At 39.2% G+C, this 21,364-nt stretch overlaps 1 protein-coding gene across 1 annotated transcript in view; it reads left to right on the top strand.

The window, feature by feature from the left end:
• The window catches only part of gpr158b (G protein-coupled receptor 158b), an 81,571-nt gene extending 60,839 nt beyond the window's left edge, over positions 1 to 20,732 (top strand). The window contains exons 8-13 of the mRNA XM_044133196.1: positions 2,852 to 2,990; positions 7,874 to 7,979; positions 14,109 to 14,255; positions 14,454 to 14,697; positions 15,878 to 16,434; positions 17,415 to 20,732. Coding sequence (XP_043989131.1) covers positions 2,852 to 2,990; positions 7,874 to 7,979; positions 14,109 to 14,255; positions 14,454 to 14,697; positions 15,878 to 16,434; positions 17,415 to 18,365 — 2,144 coding nt within the window. The 3' untranslated portion in view covers positions 18,366 to 20,732. The remainder of the gene's footprint in view (positions 1 to 2,851; positions 2,991 to 7,873; positions 7,980 to 14,108; positions 14,256 to 14,453; positions 14,698 to 15,877; positions 16,435 to 17,414) is intronic.
• The last annotated feature ends 632 nt before the right edge of the window (positions 20,733 to 21,364 follow it).

Genomic DNA, 21,364 nt, shown 5'->3' with positions numbered 1-21,364 from the left:
TTTTGCATTTTTGGAAAAAACCTAATGTGGCATAAACTAATGTTTATTTTCTTATTTAACAAAAGAATTGAATTATTTGTTCATTTGTATTTTTATGTGTTTTTAAAAGCGCATAAAAAGGCTTAAGTGGTTAAGTGAAAAATCTGTGTCTATTGTTTTTTCCGATTAATCGTCAGAATATCCGGTTAAATGCCGATTAAAATAATAGTTAGCTGTAGCCCAGATATACAGCACGAATAGTAACAGAGGAAACAGAAATATATACGTATATACGTGTGTGTGTCCGTGTACTATTGATGTTTTGACAAATGGCATATTTTTCGTTTCATAAGAAGTGCGTATGGAGAATTTCAGACCATAACTCTTCTTATACAACCACTTTTTTTGAAAGCTTGCTTAGCGTCTTATCACCAATGCACATACATATTTAGGAGGCTCATCTGCAGAGAACGTGTACCAAATAAAATTGTCAGGGCCTCATTGTTGTCCCGGATTGTGTGGATAAAGATTCCTGAGCTCGAACCTTTCACCCTAAACCATCATAAATTGCAGGAATTCCTGGAACCCTGCAGTGTTTCTGTTCAAGATGACCCAGATGGCCTTCAGCTTGTGTTACAGTGCTTGTTCTTCAGTGACTCATTCTAGAGGCAGGAAGCAGCTATGTGCACCTCACTGAAGCCAGTCTGGCAGCAGGGGACACTAATCCTGTTTGGAAAGGGAGAAACGATGAATCCCTCAGAGATCCTACTTAAAACTGACAGACATGCAGACTGAGAGACTGGAGGTGGCAGGGAAAGAAGAGAGGGAGTGAAGGAAGGGGTGTGGGGGGCATGCTGGCGGGTAGTAGCCAACGATGCGGAGAGACATTTCTACCACCAGAACTTCAGAAAGACAAGCATGTGGAGGGAGAACAGCTAAGGACACTCTGGAGATGGCACAAAGTATCTACAGAGAGAAAGTGTGTGTGTGCTTCTGCAAACCGGCGACATCTTCAAACAAATGTGCACGCTCCGAAATGAAGCGCACACAGGAATCCCTCCGGTTGTTCCTCTGAATGTGTGCAGACAAGCTAGGAAAAGAGGAATCCCTGCTGTTTGCTCTGACAGCCAGAGAGAGGACGCTGACATGCTGCGGAGGCTGCAGAGGGACAGGGAGCACCTTCTGTCTTTACCCCTCCAGGGGTCTTTTGTGGGCTCTAGTTTCCCTTATATGAAGGTAGGCTGACAGGAGAGGGGGGAAGACATGCGGCAAATATCATCGGGTCCGGGAGTCAAACCCGCGACGGCCGCGTTGAAGACTCAAGGCCTCCAAATGTAGGTCGCGCTATCCTTTACGCCACCACGGCACGCCCTTTAATGTATTTTTAATATTGCATAAACAGGCTTAAGTGGTTTGGTGATATTTCTGTAGAATGTGTTAAAAAAATTTTTTTTACCAGATTAACTGATTAATCGTCAGAATACTTGATTAATCGATAACTAAAATAATCATTAGTTGCAGCCCAGATTTACATCAGCCAGTAGTTAGTGATGATTTAAAGACTGTGCATACTCCTAAATATTAATTAAAAATAAGATTGAGGTTTTAAACCTCAACCGGTCACAGTAAGCAAAACAAAAAAACAAAAAACAACCACATGACAAATTAAAATGAGCACTAATTTTTATTTGGACAATTGTTAAAGCGACATTCCTTCTAACACTTTTGAAAAGCTGCCATTTTGAGAAACATTTGTCACCCAGTACAAAGTAGTTAGTTTGCACATTCTGGCACCTTTGCGTGTTTTTCTTGCATAAAATGAAGGATTATTATTATTATTATTATTATTATTTGAAATGCAGTTTTGCTTTCTAAGACTTCACAATCCATTTGTTGTTTTTGTTATTTGAAATGTTTTCCAGCCCCAGTGTTGTGTTCTTTTGAAACAATTTTTTCTGTATTGTTACAGTGACAAGCCTCATGTGTTATTTCTGATAGTTCTTTAATTTTGCAAACAGAAAAAAAAACACACAAAAACCCCCCATAATCTAAAAAAAGTCACTGAATCACTGAAAAGTTCACAGAAAGGGTGTGCAAAATTAAATTTATATTTCAAATGACTGTTTGAAATATGTTTGTGCTAATCCTTGTGGATTATACTCTTTTGATCCAGAACACAATTTTACGGCGCAGAGACAGACTCCGTTGCTTTGCACGCTGCAATAATCACTTTAGATTTTTTGATACTTTAAAATTTCATTAAGTGCTAATGAGCTATCTGCAGCCACACACTGGATGGCCTGCTCTGAAATATTGTCCTGTAACAATGAAGGCAGGCGCCTCTTCTCAACGTCCTCTCTGTAAATTACCCTATTTTATTACTCGGCTCCATGATAAGAGGATAACAAACACTGCCATCATGGGAAGAGGATTAATTTATAATTCTTTATTGCTTTATTTGGAGGAGGGGTTGAAAGTTTAATCGTATTTAAAGCAGTATATTGCTGTGTGAAGGACTATTTATACCCTTTTAAACGTTTTTTTATTTTTACACCCGTCAGTTTCAATGTCTTTTAGTGGCATGTGCTTTTTTATATTGTTTTCCACAAAAACCACCATTTTTGACCATTTTGTAATTGGTTTATTTCACAAACCTACAATGGAAACATTTTTTGCGCATCACACGAGTCACGTGATCAACAAGCAGACGTTGCCACTGGTGCAAACCACGAAGAAGACAGGAAGTAGCTGGAGGATGATGGTGCCTTTTTATTTATTTTTTTTATTTAGAAAATGAGTACAGTAATGCATTTGACATTCAAACAACTTCAAATCTGGTGAACTTTTTCCAGCTGGCCTGTCTTTGTTTCAGCTGAGTTCCTGTTCCTGCTGTGGGGTGTGTACCTGTGCTATGCCGTCCGCGCCATCCCCTCTGCTTTCCACGAGCCGCGGTACATTGCTGTAGCCATCTACAACGAGCTCCTCATATCAGCCCTCTTCCACATCATCAGGTGGGTCAATGATGATGGGTCATCAAATTATTCCCTCTTCATTACGTGTGCTTCAAGCTGGAGAATGTAACTTTTATAAACAATATGTTTTTGGGTTTTTTTTGCATATTTGTTAAAGTTATCGCCACGTCGTAACACTGTAATATGAGACAGATAACCTGTGAATAAAATCGTTCCCCTGTACTCCTGCTGTGGTCTGAATAAATACACAGCTCTATCAGAAACAACCAATCAGAGCCAGGAGGCGGGTCTTAGTGTTGTCAGTCATGCTTGAATGCTCTGCTCACAGCTTCCTCTTTGCTCTCTGCTACCCAACAACTGGTTCACCACAGAATAGCCCAACATGAACGCTAAGGCTAGTTAGAAGCTAGCTAACAGGAAGTTCATTCTAAGATGTGTGTTTTTGTCAAGGCACTGTAGTGTTGATTGCATCTTTGCATCTAAAATATAAATGTTCATCAGTGCTGAGTTACTGTTTCATTTTCATGCTTCTGCCTAACAGCAAGCATGTGCATCTATTTTTAATCTTATCAGTGATCCCAAGTCCTCAGTTAGAAAACTTATTATTGTTGGTCCAAAAATTACCCAGAAATCACTAAAAGACATCAAAACATAATTTGAATAATTTCCATTTGTCAACATGTTAGATATATGTTTTTAAATGTCACTACTCTAACGATCCTCTGTGTTTATCAAAGTTTAGGATTTGCAAAAATGACATAAAGGTAACAAGTTCTTTTTCTTTACTGACAGTTCCCTAGGGCTATATTTCTTTGCTTCCTTGATAAATTTTTGATTTTCTGCTGGTTTTGCTTTTGATTTTACCTTTAACTCACCAACAATGTGCCATATTATTATGTTTTGTAAACCGTCTACCTCAACAATTTAAATGGCTCAAGTAGACTCAAGAACAAAACCTCGTCAACAGAAATGTGTGAGACTGAAGCAAAAAGCATCAAAAGCATCAAGAGCAATTCATTCAGCAACAGGTTGTTTTTTTTCCCCGCATCCGTGATTCATTTACGCCCACATTGTATTGAGAGGAGTTTGGAGTGTAGAGTTCTCAATAGCACCAGGAAAAAGACATGTTAAGAGTTTCTTTTCATTTTTTAAAATTTATTTTAAAGTCACTAAAGGTCAGAAAAGTTGCCAACAGTGAATATCACCTGAGGGTTTTATGTTTTTCAAGATGCATAATTTTCCAGTTTTACGCCTGGGTTCATCTCTGCTTCCTCCCACTGTCTCCAAAAAGATGCATCAAAGTGACTGACTGGCCACTGTAGTTTGCAATTAGGTGTGAATATGCATGTATGAATTGTTATCTGTAACACTGTACTTTTCTGGACTGGCAAGATGGACTCCACCTTTTGCCCCATGACCCAGGTCACTACTGCACCTCCAAATGAAATTAAGCTAGGATGGAAGCCAGGATGATGCAAACGCTGCTTCAAAAATTGCTCATACAATATAAAAACAGAAGAGAAACAAAAGAAAACTAAAACTCTGATAAATGCCTGAACAGTGAGCCCCAGCATTTACTGATGACTTCCACCTAGAATTTAACTTTACAACCCCTGACAAGCCGTTGCATCACAGTATCACTGTTTCTGTCTGTTGTGCCACCGAGTTTAAGGGGGGAAAAAAATCCCTTTAAGCCATGTTATCCTTTAGTCCCCGTAAACCCCCAGGAGAGCTCTTAAGACCGTTTGGTTTGAATGAACCTGGAGGTTTGATGCAGCGCTGGGAATTTGCTGCATCATGAATCCAAATTCCCAGCTCTAGCAATCCAGTCTGTTATTCACTAACTAGGACTGGTTGGTGAAACATTGCCAGCTGTTAATTTTAGGAAAACTCTGACAAACTGGAAGGAGTATTTATACGACCTTAGTATTCAAATCCAGCACAAAGCAGATTAGTTTTGATCAACCTGCAACTACAAAATAGTTAAGCGCATACCTGATGAGCAGTGGAAGAACTACTGCTAAATTCAGTGCGACAGGGACTGACATCGACAAACAGCGTGTGAAAAACAGAGTTTATTTTAGTCCCTGGCACAGTACACCGCTGCTTCTTCTCTCCCCGAGGAAGATGTAATTTATGCTATCCTTTAAACTGTCTCACCCTGTACTCTGCTGACTGTTCATTTCCCTGACGAAAGAGCTGCATAAAAATGTCTTCTTTTCCCCGAGATGATATGTGCCCGTACAGCTTCAACAAGAAGATATCTGCATGTAAGTGGTTAAATATTAGGTTATACAACAGACAGAGGTGCAGTTTATAAAGATCTTGACATTATCTTTACAAAGTTTGATTTTATCATTTTATTAGTGTTCAACATGTGTTTTTATTTTTGCAGTGCATTGAATTGTGGTAGCAGCTTTGATGAGCACACAATGTCCAAGACAAATTTTCCCTATGGGGACAATAACATGTCAATCTGGCTAGTTATCTATCTATATATATATATATCTATATCTATATAGATCTATATATATATATATATATATATATATATATATATATATATATATATATATATATATATATATATATATATATATATATATATAGATATAGATATAGATATATATATATATATATATAGATATATACAGACAGACAGACAGACAGATAGATAGATAGATGGGTATATCTATCTATATAGCTAGCCGAGTGAGATACTGTCACATAAATTATCTGGTAGGACCTAAAGCTGGGGTATGTAAATTTACATATATAAAAAATATGTAAATAGATATTTGTTAAATTATTTTGTGACAGTATAATACGAGACAGATAATCAGTGAAAAGATCAAGTTTCTCCGCATTCTTCCAGTGCTCTTATTGTCATCTGCAGAAATGCACCACTCCCAGTCAAAATCAACCAATCAGAGCCAGGAAGCATGTCTTAGTGCGGTCAATCAACTCATGTATGTGCTGCTAAATGGGCTAATGGCTGAGAAACAACTTACCGTTCCAGGAAAACAGCTAATCTGCAGTCATTGGTGGCAAAGCTAACTAGCCGTAAGTAGCCAGTTGCTACTTACCAGTAAAACTAACTGGTAAGTTAGAGACATATCAATTAAAACTTTGACTACTACATATTAGTAGGGATGCACAATATTGGATTTTTGGTCAATATCCAATATATTAAAACTCATTTGGCCGATAACCGATACCGATATTTTTTCCTATACCTACTTACTGAAAGTATATGGCTTTTTTTTACTGTGGAAATTAAATACTGCATTATCTTTGCCAATTTAGCCTGCTACCAAATACAAATGCTACATAGGGAGGCTGAAAATGATGCAACACTTTCAACTTGCATTATGTTTAATGTCAAATTTATTCAATGTGAAAAACTTTTATTCTCCACAACAATGACGACACTCAAACAGTGCGACTTTGACGTTGTGCTGAGCTGCAGGCACCGTTGTCACTGGTTTGTCATATAAAAACAATGCCTTTTATATCGGGTTGTTATTTTTGACGGAACGGCCGATGTTAAAATTTGCAGCTAATATCGGCCGATACTGATACGATGCCGATAATATCGTGCATCCCTACATATTAGCATTGTCTCTGTTGGAGACCTGGAGTACCCAGAGAGAGAACTTACAGAAGGACCCCTGTCACGTAAAATGTAATATTTTGTGATAAATGTGATTCACTGTAGCGCAGTGTTTCTCTCAGTGATCTTCGTCTGTTTAACTTTGAAAACAGGGTACTTGGCTCTTTGAAGTTAGAAAAATTGTGACTGAAGAAAGCTTGAATTTCAGCAGTATTTATAAAGCAAAGAATGTGTCATCTGCGTCACAGCAGGAATAAACCCTCAGCTGCTGTTTGCAGTTAGTTGCCTTGGGAAATAGGTTTCATTTGTCACACATTCTGCTGTAAAACTTTCTGTGATGGACTTTTCTTTCTGGTGGCCCGCTTTGAGCTCAGCTAGGCAGAAAGGAAAAGATCATTTGTTTAAATTTTCACAACATTGTACATTCTCTTGCAGCGTGCAGGCATTGAACAGCGGGAATATTGTATAAAAAGCTGCTTTCAGATGAAATTAAAAGCAGCACAATCCAAACTTGAACTAATTTGAGCTGCTGCAGAACGAAGATAAAGCTGCATGTGTTTGTTCCTGTCAAATCAAAGACTAAAGCCAGAATAGTCTATTTGAATGTTTTCTTTTATCTCACACTGTGCATTATTTCTTAGTACTCACGACACAGCCTAGAGCTGGACAAGTTACCTTTTTAATTTATCAGTCTTTCTACTGGATATCTGAATTACTACAGACATTTAGAGTCTTTTTTTTTAAGCAATCCAAGCAAACTATAAACATTTAATTAATGGAGCTTCAACAATTGGAACGTGACACAAACAAGAACCTGCTGCAGGTCCGTTACAGGCCGCCAGATGTGACCAGCTGGGACTCAATGTTTCACCCACAAAGTTTCCATGTAAGGAGATCAAAATCAAACTACATAATGGGAAACTAGATAATTTAAAAACATTGAAACACAAGAAAATAATAATAATAAAAAAATAATACCACAAATCTTAGACCTGTTGTTTTTCTTGTAAATATACTTTTTTGTATATTTATGTTGTTGGGTTTTTGTCCGCCATGCGACATTTTGTTGTGGTCTATAACAAAAAATTAAAAACATGCAGCTGTTCAGAAATATTTACAATCATCATTACTCTTGTTAAAATCAAATATTAAGCTTAGAGGAGGCTGAAGCATCAAACCTCAAAAGAAGCAGTAGCAAACATTATTATAACTACAATAATTTACCAGTCCTGTTATGTTAAAAGCATTAGGAATAATTATCACGTTGCTGTTTTAAATAAAAAGCTCTTGGTTTGATGTTTTCCTGCAGGTTCTCTCTGGCTGCAGGGCTTCACCCGGACTGGATGCTCATGCTGTTCTTTGCTCACACTCACCTGACTGTGACTGTAACTCTGGGGCTGCTGCTCGTCCCAAAGGTAACAAGACGGCCTTACAAAACATGCCGACTACCGTTCCGAGTCGGGGCTCAACTCTTATATTGTCAGTGAGGCCAGATTTATACTGTGTTTTTATATGAATCCAAACATTTTTAAGTCTTTTGGGTTTGATATATTTTCCAGTGGTGAAGCAATACAAAAGAAAACTTTATTCAAATGTGAAGGAATTCTGTTCCACTCTAATTGCCATGGATTGAGAGCTTTGTCGCCATCGGTGGATAAAACGGGTTAAAAAAATTACATGAACCACACACACGAAAGAAATAAAGCGACGCATAACTTTTAATTTTTTTCTTTCACAAACTCACTTTGATTTTCAATCACTTGAATGGCCTAATAAATCTTTTAATGTATTTTTTCTTAACTTTAGATTTATGGGGGAATATTTACAAATGTAGCATTAAGTGCAGGACTTTCACCCTTTTCATGCCTGATGTTTTACAAAGCAACTGTTTTAATTCTGTTATTTTATCAAGGTTTTTTTTAAATTATTATTTCACCAACAAATGTACTCTGACAGTAATGACTTATAGATTTATACTGCAGCGTTTCAGCAAATGCCGCTTTTGTGCACTGATCTGATCACTTTGTATTAGTAGGCTACTTTTGACAGATTTCTACGCTAAATAAGAAAAATCTCATTTGCATTTGAGTTGCAAAGGATCCATTTTCAAGTGTCTCTCCCAGCGTTTGCCTCTGATGACCCTGAAGCAAAGATGAAAGCTGCTGTTAACAGCAAAGCTCTAGCAAATACCAATGAGGAGAAATATCGGCTTCGGAAATGTTTTAAATAGATTTTAATGCAACTTCACCACCTGTAATATGAGTTAATGTGGTATTCGGTATGAGTCACTAAATAGTTGTGTGATTTTCTAGGACAGTGAATTTGATTTAAAAAAATAAAACAAACACATGTAAATAAAGAGGAGACATGAAAATAAAAAATGGATTTGCTCTAAAGGCTCTTGTGCCTCGTGTAATGTCAGCAGAGGCATGAATGTGGATGTTTTGTAGATTTATTTCAATTAAATAGTAATTTACAAAACATATAAATAAACTAAACACCTACTGAGGTTTAGTAGGTGACCTTCTAAACATCAAACAAGTCCAATTGATTTTTATTTCATTAGTAGCTGTAAAACCTTCTTTTCCACACAAGAACACATTAAAAAAAATTTTCTCTTTGTGCTTACTTTATATAAATAAAGCAAAGTGAAACCCTGCTCTCAAATTGCTTAACAGCCCGCTCATAAACTAATAATATCGGACTGAGAAGATGTTGCGGCTGTATTGGAGGATGGATAGCGTTGGAAAACAGATCTCCATGGAGGAGGCTGTTCCACTAATGTGCTGTAAATATCCATTTACGGCACATTATTCATCAGCCTAAGTCCATTTGATATGAGCAAGCTGCAACGCTTGAGTCCACACTGGCTCATTTACTATCATTACCTTAAACTCAATCAGACTGTTTAAGTGGTTATTGTAATTTAGCTGAGTACTCCTGCGGGTGTCTTTAGGGCTGATGGGAATCGTTTCTTTCTCCTGCTGCGTGAGAAACGTTCTCCCTGTTTTTTTATTCTTTCTTAATTAGGCTCCTCAGAAGCGCAACCCAGTTGAGCATGCTGGGATAATTGAGCGCAATGGGAGGACGTTAATTTCATAGAGCATCTGTTCGTGGAACCCGACTAAATATTTGGACATCCTCTCTGTCTGTCTGTAATTCCAGCAAAGGTGGAAATTTTATATTTGTTTGTTGTGTGGCCGTTTATGTTTCTACATAAATCTGATTGTCTTGTGCACAGTTTGGAAAAAAACCCCTGAACAAACACTTCAGAGTGGGGTTTTTAATAAGAAAGCAGCCTCTCTCTCTCTCTATTATCAATCCTTTACGTTAAGAATGGCTTCCTATTTTATTATTAATAAATACATCTCTGGCCAGATCATAACATGAAGGATCCAGCCTCTTCAGATTCCAAGCAGCCAACACACACCAAGTTGAACATTTTATAATGTTATTTATTTTAAAAAGACGTATTTTCGACTGAAATGTTACAACAAGTGACTTCAGAGAGAGCTAATGCCAAAAACAACAAGCAAAAGGAAACTATCTGAATGTTAACCAACTTACCTAATTGAAAGTAAATAAACCAAATGACAAAAACTTACCTCCCTAACTAAGAAAAACATGTGAAACTAAGGAAACAGAAACAGCAGCTCACTCCTACAAACTCCAGAACCTTACATGGTGTTGAACAGTGTGGCCGGTTGAGATGAGCTGAGGACGGACAGCAGGAAGTCCACATCAGCAGCTTTTATATCCATCACCTCCGGAAGGCCACCAATCGGACGTCTCCGTCGTCGCCTAGGAGCCAATCAGAGACAGGCACCTGTGTGAGGCGTTACGCTGGTCGTAACATAAAGCATTTTAACATTTCTTTTGTTTTAACGTTTTCATCCTTGTTTTTTTATTTAGTTTTTATCACTTTCCTGATACCCTGGGAAGTTAGTCCTACTAAAAATTAATCCTATTTTATTTAATTTGTTTGCTACCGATACAATTTGTTTGATCTTGTTTTTGTCTTTTCAACATTCTTAATTTCACTAGCTTTTGCAAAGAGTCAAACACAGAAGGTCAAATTGAGATACATATTCATCCTTTCTGCTGTTGCTCGAAAACCTTAGGCTGCGTCGTCTGCGGTTGGATTTGACCTCAAGCAGTAAAAACGGGAGAAAATGCATAGTTGGGTTGTATTTATTGACTGAAAAAAAATCTGTTCAAATATTAAATGAACAAATACCAACATCAGTGTGCATTTTTCACACCCTGCTGTTCATATTCTCTCGGGGCGAGAAAAGTAATTTGCTGAGGATTAAAAATAACAGCCCTGGTTGAGGATGCAAAAATCTATGAAAAAAACAGCAGTTTTATTGTGCAATCATTACAATTACATTCATATAAAGTTATAACACACATTAAGACCTGTATTAATGTTTTTGGATGTATCAGAATAAGAAAATGAACAGGAAGAAGGTAAAGTTAAGAGTGCAATGTTCCTCCAATCCCACAGACATAACTTACAGACCAGGAAAGCATTAAATAGAAGATTAAACTGAGTAAACTTTTCTGATGCACCTCCATTTGTTATGAGACCAGATTTTATATATCTGTGCAGAAAAGAACATACTGCAGTCCGCCCGCCCCAAGACAGCAACCCTATTAACTTTATAAGTAGTAAAACATCACTTAATGGTAAAGGATCGTTAGACCATCAGTTCCCGAAACCACACACACACACAAAAAAAAACCTATGTCAGTGTGACCCCGCCAGACAGTACACACATTGAAAAACAATGTGGGGTCTGAATGAACCGTCTCTTAAGACTGCAAGACGATTCAGCTTAGAGTTAGCTTAAAGTTACCTTCTATGTAATGAATTAATCTGTGAAATCTGTAATTTTTCCATTTGGGATGTGAATTTCCCATCATTTTTGAGCTTGTAGCTTCTTATTTAAAACAAAAAGTGAACCTTAAAAGTGTTTTGTTGTGGTGTCGTTCGAAGCCACGCCCACCTAGCAGTAAACGCTCGCCATTCAGGTCAATGAAGTAACTCCTGCATGCAGCACATTTTTATGACCCCACTGGGACTGGACCAAGACCTTCTCCACTTCTGATCCATCTAAACAGAAGAAAAGACCAAACAAAAAGTATTTACATACCAGATTGTATTAGCTCAATCTCTACTGATCAAGATTCTGTGAACTTTAGTCACTTTAGTTTTTCAGTCGTGGTGCTTTCAGGGCATCCTTGTGTTTTGGATTCTGATCACTGTCAGAGGTACCTGCGTATTTAGTGTCATTTCCCTGCCAGTCTCTTTATTTCTCTCTATCTTGCTGCTTCTCCCTACAGCTGCAGTCTGTTAGCAGCCTCTCTCCTGCTTAGCATTTGAGCAATCGGCTCTCCCTGGCATTTAAGCCTCTCTATTGAGCCATTCCCTTGCCAGATCCTTCCTCTGTCAAACCTATCGTTGCTCCTTTTGTCCTGCGGTCTTGTGGTCTAAATTCGCTTTGTGCTTCATGCCTTGCCTTGTATTGTATTAGTTTTGGTTCTTCAATGCCTTTGTTTCACCAGTCTTGTTTCCTGGCACTTAGTTTATGAAAATAAAGCTTTCTATGATTCTTGCATTTGGGTCCTCCTATAAGTTAATGAGACACTCTTGACTTTCATGGCTGAAGGTTTTTGAAGCACAAAATGTTTTTCTGGTTTATCTCCATGTTTCAAAGTTTTACCAAAGAACATCAAATCATTTCAAGTTCTCAGGACTTTTTATTCGCAAATACATTGAGTTTATTTATGCCTGCCAATTTACAGAAAGAAAACTAATCACAACAGAGAGATGAATTAAATATACTTGATGGTTCAGCATTTTATTGTTCGCTTTTCTTTCTGCGTCTCACCTCCTGGATCAAATCCTGACAGATAGTGGCTCATGCTCATCTTATCGGTGCTTAGAGTGGTTCAGCCACCTGCTCTGTGAGCGGCTCTCGCTGGGGTTTTAATCTTTGAGCCACTTTCTTATCTCTTTGGCTGCATTACGCGATGCTCAATAATGCTTGAAATACAGAGGTCCTCACCAGATTGTGTCTGGGCTGTTGGAAGAAGTTCCTCCTTGAGGACATTTTCAATCTATTCTGTATCCATGCGTGCTTTTTCCCAGAGCCATTGGAGAATGCAGAGCCTTGGATGAAAATCCACCTCACAGATAAGCCGTGTCCGGATTCTGCAGCGTGAGTCCAACGCCAATCTGATGGTGGATGTCGCCTTTACTTCTCCACATTCCAAACATTCAGAAAGAAGACATACATTTTCAATACCATTGTCTCTTTTTGTTTTCCTTCTTGCAGAATTTCACTGAGTGCTAGATTACTTTTTTTGAACAGAATTGCTTTCAGCAGAGGTGTTTCAATTACAAATGGGCGCAAAAACACCCCCCCAAAAAAAACAATTTTGCAATTGCGGTGTTTCCATTGAATGAGAAATGCAATTAAAATCACATGTGAATATGTTTGTTCACATAATGATTTTCTAACAACTTCCTACCGTTGTGGTCTTCTTCGTGGTTTCTACCAGTAGTAACACCTAGCTGTGACTTGTGTGTGGCAAAAAGGGGTTTTCAATTGCAGTTTTGTGAAATAAACCAATTTTATTGCGGTATACAAAGCACCTAGAGCCAGCATTTTGTCAAAAACCGATAGGTTTTTCAAAATTAGTGTGTTTCCATTAATCAAACTTATTTTCAAAATGTCAAATTGCGCAGTTATATGGTCAATGGGAACACAGTTTTTGCTATCTTTCTTGTCTCAAGGCCATTGTTCAAAAGTCCTCAACATAATATGTGTCTAGCAGAGCTCATACCCACTTCCAGTCAAAGCTGGGCAGGTTTGGACCTGTAGAGCTCTCCTGAAGAGTTCCTGACAACTGAGTCTCTGGTCCTAAAGTTATTGATGATGTATAAATTTATGCTTTCAGAGGTAATGTTCTTTGGTTTCCTTACGCAGGAGGCCCAATTGTTTTGCAAAGGTGGTCCTACATTGTTCTAACTACGATACCTTAGCATCTACTTTTTAGACTCCTATTCTTCCAAACCAGAAAAGGAATCAGACCAGAGGATTCTTACTTATACTTATCTACCAACCCTGAATAGAAGTATCTAGTTTATTTACTTTGGATCAACATTATTAGCTTTTTCTTCTTGTGTTCTTTCTTTTGGTTTGTTATTTTGTTATTTCCTTTTAAACCCTGTAAAGCACTTTGTATTGGCTTGTTGCTGAAAATGTGCTAAATAAATAAAATTACCTTTAGCTTCTCCAGTGGTATCCATTGCTAACAAATGACAAGAAGTTTTTTAAAGTGTTAGTGATTTCTGCTGGACATTGTCATTGCTTCATCCGTGCTTCTAACTGCAGTGTAACGAATGAAGGGGTCCTTGAGCAAAATATACATCTGCTGAGTCTGCATATTATCCTAAACCAATGGGAAAGTTGGGGGCGGTACACGGTTATTCCACTGTGGACTCAGTCTTAACACTTTGTTTCCATCTGTTCTAGTTCCTGACCAAAGGCACTCAGGCCCGAGACGATATCGCCACTGAGGCCTATGAAGAGGAGCTGGACATGGGAAGATCTGGTTCTTACCTGAACAGCAGCATCACGTCCGCCTGGAGCGAGCACAGCTTGGACCCAGAGGACATACGGGTGGCGCAGCTTTTAAAATCCTGACCAGAAATGAAACTTGATTTTCATTGCTTTTTAAAAAAACAACAAAAAAAAACGGGATTTTCTTTAAGCACTGGATTTCATTCAGAAGTCATTTTGAAATAATCCTTTTAAACTTGCATCTAGTCGTACAGGTGCATAAAATGTAACAGGACATTAACACAATTCTCAATACAGGAAGAGCTGAAGAAGCTGTATGCCCAGCTGGAGGTCCACAAAAGGAAGAAGATGCTCGCCAACAACCCTCACCTTCAAAAGAAGCGCAACTCAAAGAAAGGCCTGGGTCGCACCCTGATGAAGCGGATAACCGAGATCCCAGAGACCATGCACTTACACCGCCAGTGCAGCCGAGACGACGGCAGCGAACATGGCAGCAACCGGGGCACCCTGAGGAGAAACCAGCTGGAGGCGAGCCATCAAGGTGAGTTCACAGATACAAATCTGGATGTAGGTTAGCAGCAGGATGGAGGAAACACAACCTGGCTTTCAATTAATGTCTTGTTTATAAACTTGATTTTAGCTTCATGTCTGTCAGGAAAGCAGATAAAAAAAACATATATATTAAATCCTCTTTAATTTCCTTGACTTATGTTCGGTAGTCTTCTGGAAACTTCTCAAATCTTCTCAAATGCAGTTCTGGTAGTCAGTTCACACACAGTCGCCATCAGCATGAATGTCATGTTGATAAATAAACAGTTCTTAGTGACTTCAACATTCAGTGATTTTTATCCAGTACTAAGCTAGTTTTCATCCGAGTTATGTGCGTTTTTAGAACATTAGTCATTGTTTCACAGTTTCAACCATCATCTTACCCACACTGTCACCTTCAGATGTCAGGAAATTGTTCAGGTTCAGGGAGAAGCAAAGAACCACAAAAGCTCACTGGAGACCATTAACTGGAGGACGCTGGGATACCAGTGTTACTGTCGTGAGGGAAGCCAGAAAGAACGAAGCCCCTGCTGCAAACTTTACATGTTAAAACATAAAAGAAACGTACAGCTGCCAATATGCACAGACTTCATGGAATAATGTTCTACGGCCAGAGACCAAACAAAGCTATCTGGAAAGTGTTGGTAGCATCATGATAAGAGGTTATTGTTATCACAACTTAACTTATTTTGGTGAATTGCACAAAAAGGATGATATAAAGTTGGACTACCTTCAGTTTCTTCAACGTAATTTAATCAACACTTAGTTCAGCAGGAACAAACACACTTGGATTTAGTAAAAGAAGGCTAAAGTGAAAGCTACTGAAATATTCCTGGCCTCAAGACTTTGAATACTGTATGGACTATGCTTAAAAGTCACCCATTTGGCTCAAAACCAAACATTTTAACTAATCTCTATCTGTTCTGATAAGATTGGTTAAATTTCCTGATAAACCCTAAATGACAGCATAAAAATCTGAATATCACACAGTTTATGTTTCTGTTTTGTGCACATATTACAATGATGAGGAAGTGGGTTTTTTGTCTGCAGCAAAGGAAAATAATGACAGTGAGTCGATGGTTAGGCTCACTTTGAAGAACGATAGGCTCAAAAAGTATAGCCTGCTTAATTTGACACCAAAGAACGTGACTTTCTACGCTACTTTTCTTCAGGAAAACTTCAAGACGATTCCCTGAAGAACAAACTCACCTGTCTGACGAAGTCGCTCAGCTTTGACCATGTTTGTGAGCAGGATGCAGAAACAGTGAGCCAAACCGGCTCGGTTCCGGGAGACAAAATGACTCCCGTTGGAAGCGGCGGAGACGGCTCTCTCCTGGGTTCCCTCATCGGCTGCAGACACACCAAGAAGCAGCTGGAACCGGCCAGCACTCTGCCGAGAATGGAGCCGGCCGAGTCCACAGAGTCCGTCCCGCTCTTCTGGAAGTCGGCTAGCGCCCACAACCTCACTCACGAGAAGAAACCTGTCCACCTGCGGACCTCCATCATGCAGAAGTCCCTGAGCGTCATTACGAGTGCCAAGGAGAAGATGCCGGGACTTTCCAGCAAGACGCAAAGTGTGGAAGACGCCAGTAAGAAGGGCCAGAAGGGGCCAGAGGAGAGGACTCTGTCAGAAGTGGACGAGACGCCCGAACATTTCCCCAAAATGATCATCAGCCAATCGGTGGAGTACTCAAAGACTCCCATGAAGATGGGAATCATGAAACAACAGGTAAATCTGTGCAGATGTGCAGGTAACTGATGCCTGTTGAACTGGGCCACGTTTTGTCACAAAGCTCAGTACATTTTATTTGAACTTTCTGTGATAGACCTCCTTTCTTTTTGTCTTTCGGCTTTGTTTGGCTGTGAAAAGACTATAAATATGTGGCTAAATGAATTTTGCTCTAATTCATTATCTCTTCAAGATATAATGAGTTGTGTGTTTGAATATCGTCTTAATATTCACGTTGAATCCTTTTTTCTTTGTATGCTGCCACATTACAATACATTAAAATATTTAATTTGAAGAGGTACTCATCGAGTGCAGAGAAAGTATTAAGTAACAAGTAAATATTAGGTTAACGGCTACTTTTATCAATACATTCTTCCACAACCGCCCTCTTGTGGACATTTATGATCTTGATGTGGTCCGGAATAAAAATTAATTTGACATCTTTGAAAGATTTATTTATTGATTAATTGGCCCACGTGACAAAAAGTTTGTACATTCCTGTTTTAGAGCCCTACATCAACTCTGAGATTTTCCTTACAGCTACATGGGGACGACTTTTTCTCAATGGGTAGCATATCTGAAAGATGTAGGTTTGATACCAGTCTCTTCCGAACATGTTGCACTCTAGACAAGGCACTTAACCCTCAGTTCCCTTGACTGGTGTATTAGTATATAAATGTGTGTGAGTTTGGGTACAATTGGATAAATCTGACTCTATAAAGAGCTTTGAATGGTCAGTATTACTTCAGAAGCACTTTAGTCAAGTCATTTTATCTCCATAGCACATTTCAGCAACAAGACAGTTTAAAGAGAGTTGCATATTAAAAATAGTCACCAGTTGCGAAATAGGTAATAAACATTGTCAAATTAATTATCAAAATTATTAATGAACCAATCCCCAAATCAAACTCTAGCTCTAAGCTCAACAGTTTAAGAAACCAATCTCATTGTTTCCTCATCTTTGATTGTTTGTTTTTCAGGTGAGCGGCAGCCAGCCGTCCATTTGCTCTGAGACAGGAAGGAGTCTGTACGACGTGTCTGAGGTTTGTCCCTGGGAGCTGGATGAGGCCCAGACTCCTTCTGAGGCAAAGACCCAGAAGCACGTGTCCATCGCTCCGGTAGAACCCGCCGCGGGCCGAAGAGGCAGCAGCAGCAGTTCGGGAACAGCTAAAGTCAGCCGGTCTCAGCAGAGACAGAAACCCGGGCAGTCTCCGTCCAACAGACGGCGCTCCAAGGATAAAGGAGGAGAAAGAGAGGAGGGAAGGGAAACGAGGAAGTCCCGGCCGCCCAAATCCCCTCTTCCTCTCAAGCCGGACGTGAGCCCCTGGGAGTTCGACGAACAGCCCATGGTGGGAGGAGATTCTGACTCTATCTCTCCGGACAGAATCAGGAGGAAGAAAAGTGTCACCCCCACTGATGGGAAACCCAAAGGACTCCATTCGGACCACTCCAAGTCCACAGGGAGCCTCCTGCAGCCCCCGTCTCTCATGGTAGAAATTTCCCCATGGGATTACGGAGGGCCACCTTCCCCCAAGCAGGAGAAGACCTGCAACAGTCCCACCACACACAAGAAGAAACGGAAGGGCTCCTCCTCGTCCAACCACAAATCCGACAAGGACCGAGCGAGGGAGAAGAGCAGGGAGAGGCGGAGCTCGTCCAGCAAGCCGCCGTCAGAGAGGAGACGGGTCAGCCAGTCGTCAGAAGGCGGGGGGCCGATGGAGCGGCGGAGGAGCTCGACCAGAGACGCCGAGGTTTTCTCCCGTGACGCCGAGCACTCGCATGGCAGCCTGGCTCAGACTAAAAAATCCCCCGAAAAGAAGAAGGAGAAGTCTTTGCGCAGTAGTTACAAACCCGCAGTTCTAAGTGGCGCAAAAATGGTTGACGTTTGCCCCTGGGACTTCCCAGAGAAGGAGTCGGGGGAGAGGGCGTGATGACTGCTGGTACAACTTGATCTTTTTGTACTCGCTGACTGAGAGCTCGCAGAACAAAGGAAGGCTAAAAATATACCAGTGTGTTTGGTAAAAGGTTTTTCTTTTCCCCCTTCATGTTGTCTTAGTGAAGAGGGTTTTGGGAGCCCTTTCCATTGCTCTGAATGCAACCTTGTCACTTTTAAGAGGTCATTTGTTTTCTCTGCACACCTGCTTGCACATCTGTGAGAGTTTGTATGTTTTATCACCTTTAAATACATCTTGAAGATTTTGTAAACGATTCACGCCTGCACTGGCCAGCCCAGCAGACGAATCCACCAGTGAGTTCTCTGCATGTTGAAGACGCACGAGGAACAAAAAGATAAACTTCGAAATAACCGAGGGTATGTGCTCGGATGCAGGAGAAAAGCAGCTTGTCTTTGGGCTGAATGCATAATTAATGTCATGAAGACGATCTGTTCGATCAACCAATCGTGGGAATATCAAAGGTTTGCAGCACAGCTAAATGAGGACAGCTGTGTCTTTTAGCAAAGGTTCTCCATTTACAGCGCTTTGCAAAAGTAGTCATATCCCTTAAAACGTTTTCACCATTTTCCATGTTACTACCACAAACTGACACATTTATATTAACCCTTCTTCATCAGTGTGTCTGCACTTTAAAAAGTCTTAAATTCAAGTCTTAAATTAAATTAAGGGCTTCAAATGCCTTAAATTTATTTAAAAAGTAAGGTGCTCTTAAATCTATTAATCCCCTCTCAAGACTTTTCTATCATGTCTGAGTGACAATGAAAATGTCACTCAGACATTTTCATTGTCTTCTGTGACTCAAGACAGTTGAGGCGATACCGCTAACTAGCTCTTGCTAGCTAGCAAGCCTATTTGCATTTATCATGGATAAGTGCTAATTTATTGGCTGTTTGTTGGACAGAGTTGATATGTTTCTGTGGAACTACAGGTCTTAAATTCCATTCAGAATAGTCTTAAGTCTCAAATTTGATTTGTTGAAACCATCCGACACCAAGGTTTATTCTAATAAACCCAAATGAAAAACGGTCAACTTTTGTTCAGACATCAGCCTATTTGTATCTAGAGTAAGCACTGGATACAAATAGGCTGAATATGTAGCAAAATGTATATAATGCATAAAAAAACTGTCAGGACTTCAACCATTCATTTCCCTTGCAATTTAAAAACATGTCTTACTTTCTGTTGGTCTGTCATGTAGAATCCAGATAATTAGACACATTAAAGTTCATGACAAAATCTGAAAATGCTCACGGGGAATGATTAATTTAGCAAAGCTCTGTGCATTATTATTTTTTAATATATTTATTTATTTATTTATTTTTACAAAAACCACTGCATGTGGTAAAACTATCCAGCATCAAATAACTAAATGTCTACTGGTGAACTTGTTCTCAAATATGACAGTGGGAGTTTCGATGTTGTTGCGTCCGGTATTTGTCCACTTACAAAGCACACGATGCTTTTTGAAATGGCGTGCATTGCTGTGTCAGAGTCCGCATTTCATATGGCATGCCGTCTACAGTTGAGCAGTGCTGAAGTTGGTATCTATTTGGTGTTTACTCTCCTGGTTGGGGTGTCTTATTTTTATATGGATAAAGAGACGCTCTATCGTTGGCTGTAGTTTTTTTTGTTGTTTTTTTTGTTCTTTTTCTACACATGCAGTGAAAAACAAAAGGACCAAATCTGAATCCGCCTATCGCGGATGTTGTGAATAATACATCTCATCCCCTCCTTAGCCCATTTCATCTGCCTGGATGCACCTCTCTTCAAAACTGCACACATATTCAGTCGCTAAGATCCCTTCACATAACTACTTTTTTTTTTTTCCTCTAACAGAGAGAGTAACTAATAATTTTTGGCATCGTCTCCAACATAAGCGACAACAGTCAGCCTGTCCGACCTGCGATCAGCCACCCACCACTGACAACTCATGCCATTGTGTCAAACACAGCACTCAGCTCAGCTTCAGGACGGTTGCGTGTGCATGACAGCCAGAATATGACCCCATAAGTTCCCTGGAAGCATAAAATAATCATTGCATATCTTCTAAAAATACTTAAAAGGATACTCTCAAGCACATTTATCTAAATTTTAACTGTATTTATCATGCACTTTGATGTGTAACCTGAATGGCTTCATAATCGGAGGCCTTTTTTTTTTGCCATCGTTTGCCCACTACACGTTATTTAATGCTTGTTTATGCAGTATATTGTTGCTCCAGCAGCTTAAAAATGGTTGTGCCATCCACATGCGGTTATTTGTACAATGTATTCTTATTGTGTTGCATGTAAATAAAGTAAATAATGTTCTCAATTTGAAATTAAAGATTTCTAGAAAAGCCAACTTGCAGCGACTTTCAGCTCTTTTCAGGACTGTCATGGTAAAACATCTGTAGTTCGCCATCGTTGGGATGTGACTTTCTCCATCACAAACTCAAAATTAAAACAATTGTTGCTCGCCACAGAGTTAAAAATATATATCTCAGTACAAAACCACAATTTCTGTGTTTATCCAAGTAAAATTGTTTTATATAAATTCTAAATCTACGAAATTAGAATTGTCATTACAACACTGCCACCATGTGGTGCAACAGGTTCATTGCAACTTGTTTACTTGCAAGTTCCCTCTTGCCAAATCTGCAAGTCCATCGAATACTCATTTTTATCATTTTGCAAGTTAAAAGTCGGAATTTCATAATTTGTTAAAGGGACAGAACTCTACCGTAAAAATGATGGGGCGCTTTGCCAAAGATAAATTTAGTTATCACGTTGATTTATGAGGTTCTTTTTAAACATGTTGGATATGAAGTAAAAGTGGAGTTTGCATATTTAAAAAGAACTTATTTAAATAATTTGGTTTTAAAAAAAAAAGAAGAAGAAAAGCTAATTTAGTTTTAGGTGCAAAAAGTGATAGGCCTGTACTTCAAGAAGCAACACAGAGTAACAGAAAAAGCATCAGAATATTTTACTACCCTT

This window comes from Gambusia affinis, linkage group LG12, assembly GCF_019740435.1.
Source record: "Gambusia affinis linkage group LG12, SWU_Gaff_1.0, whole genome shotgun sequence".
Taxonomy (NCBI): Eukaryota; Metazoa; Chordata; class Actinopteri; order Cyprinodontiformes; family Poeciliidae; genus Gambusia; species Gambusia affinis.
The sequence above is the reverse complement of the archived record's forward strand: the minus strand, read 5'-3'. Positions and strand labels throughout refer to the sequence as shown.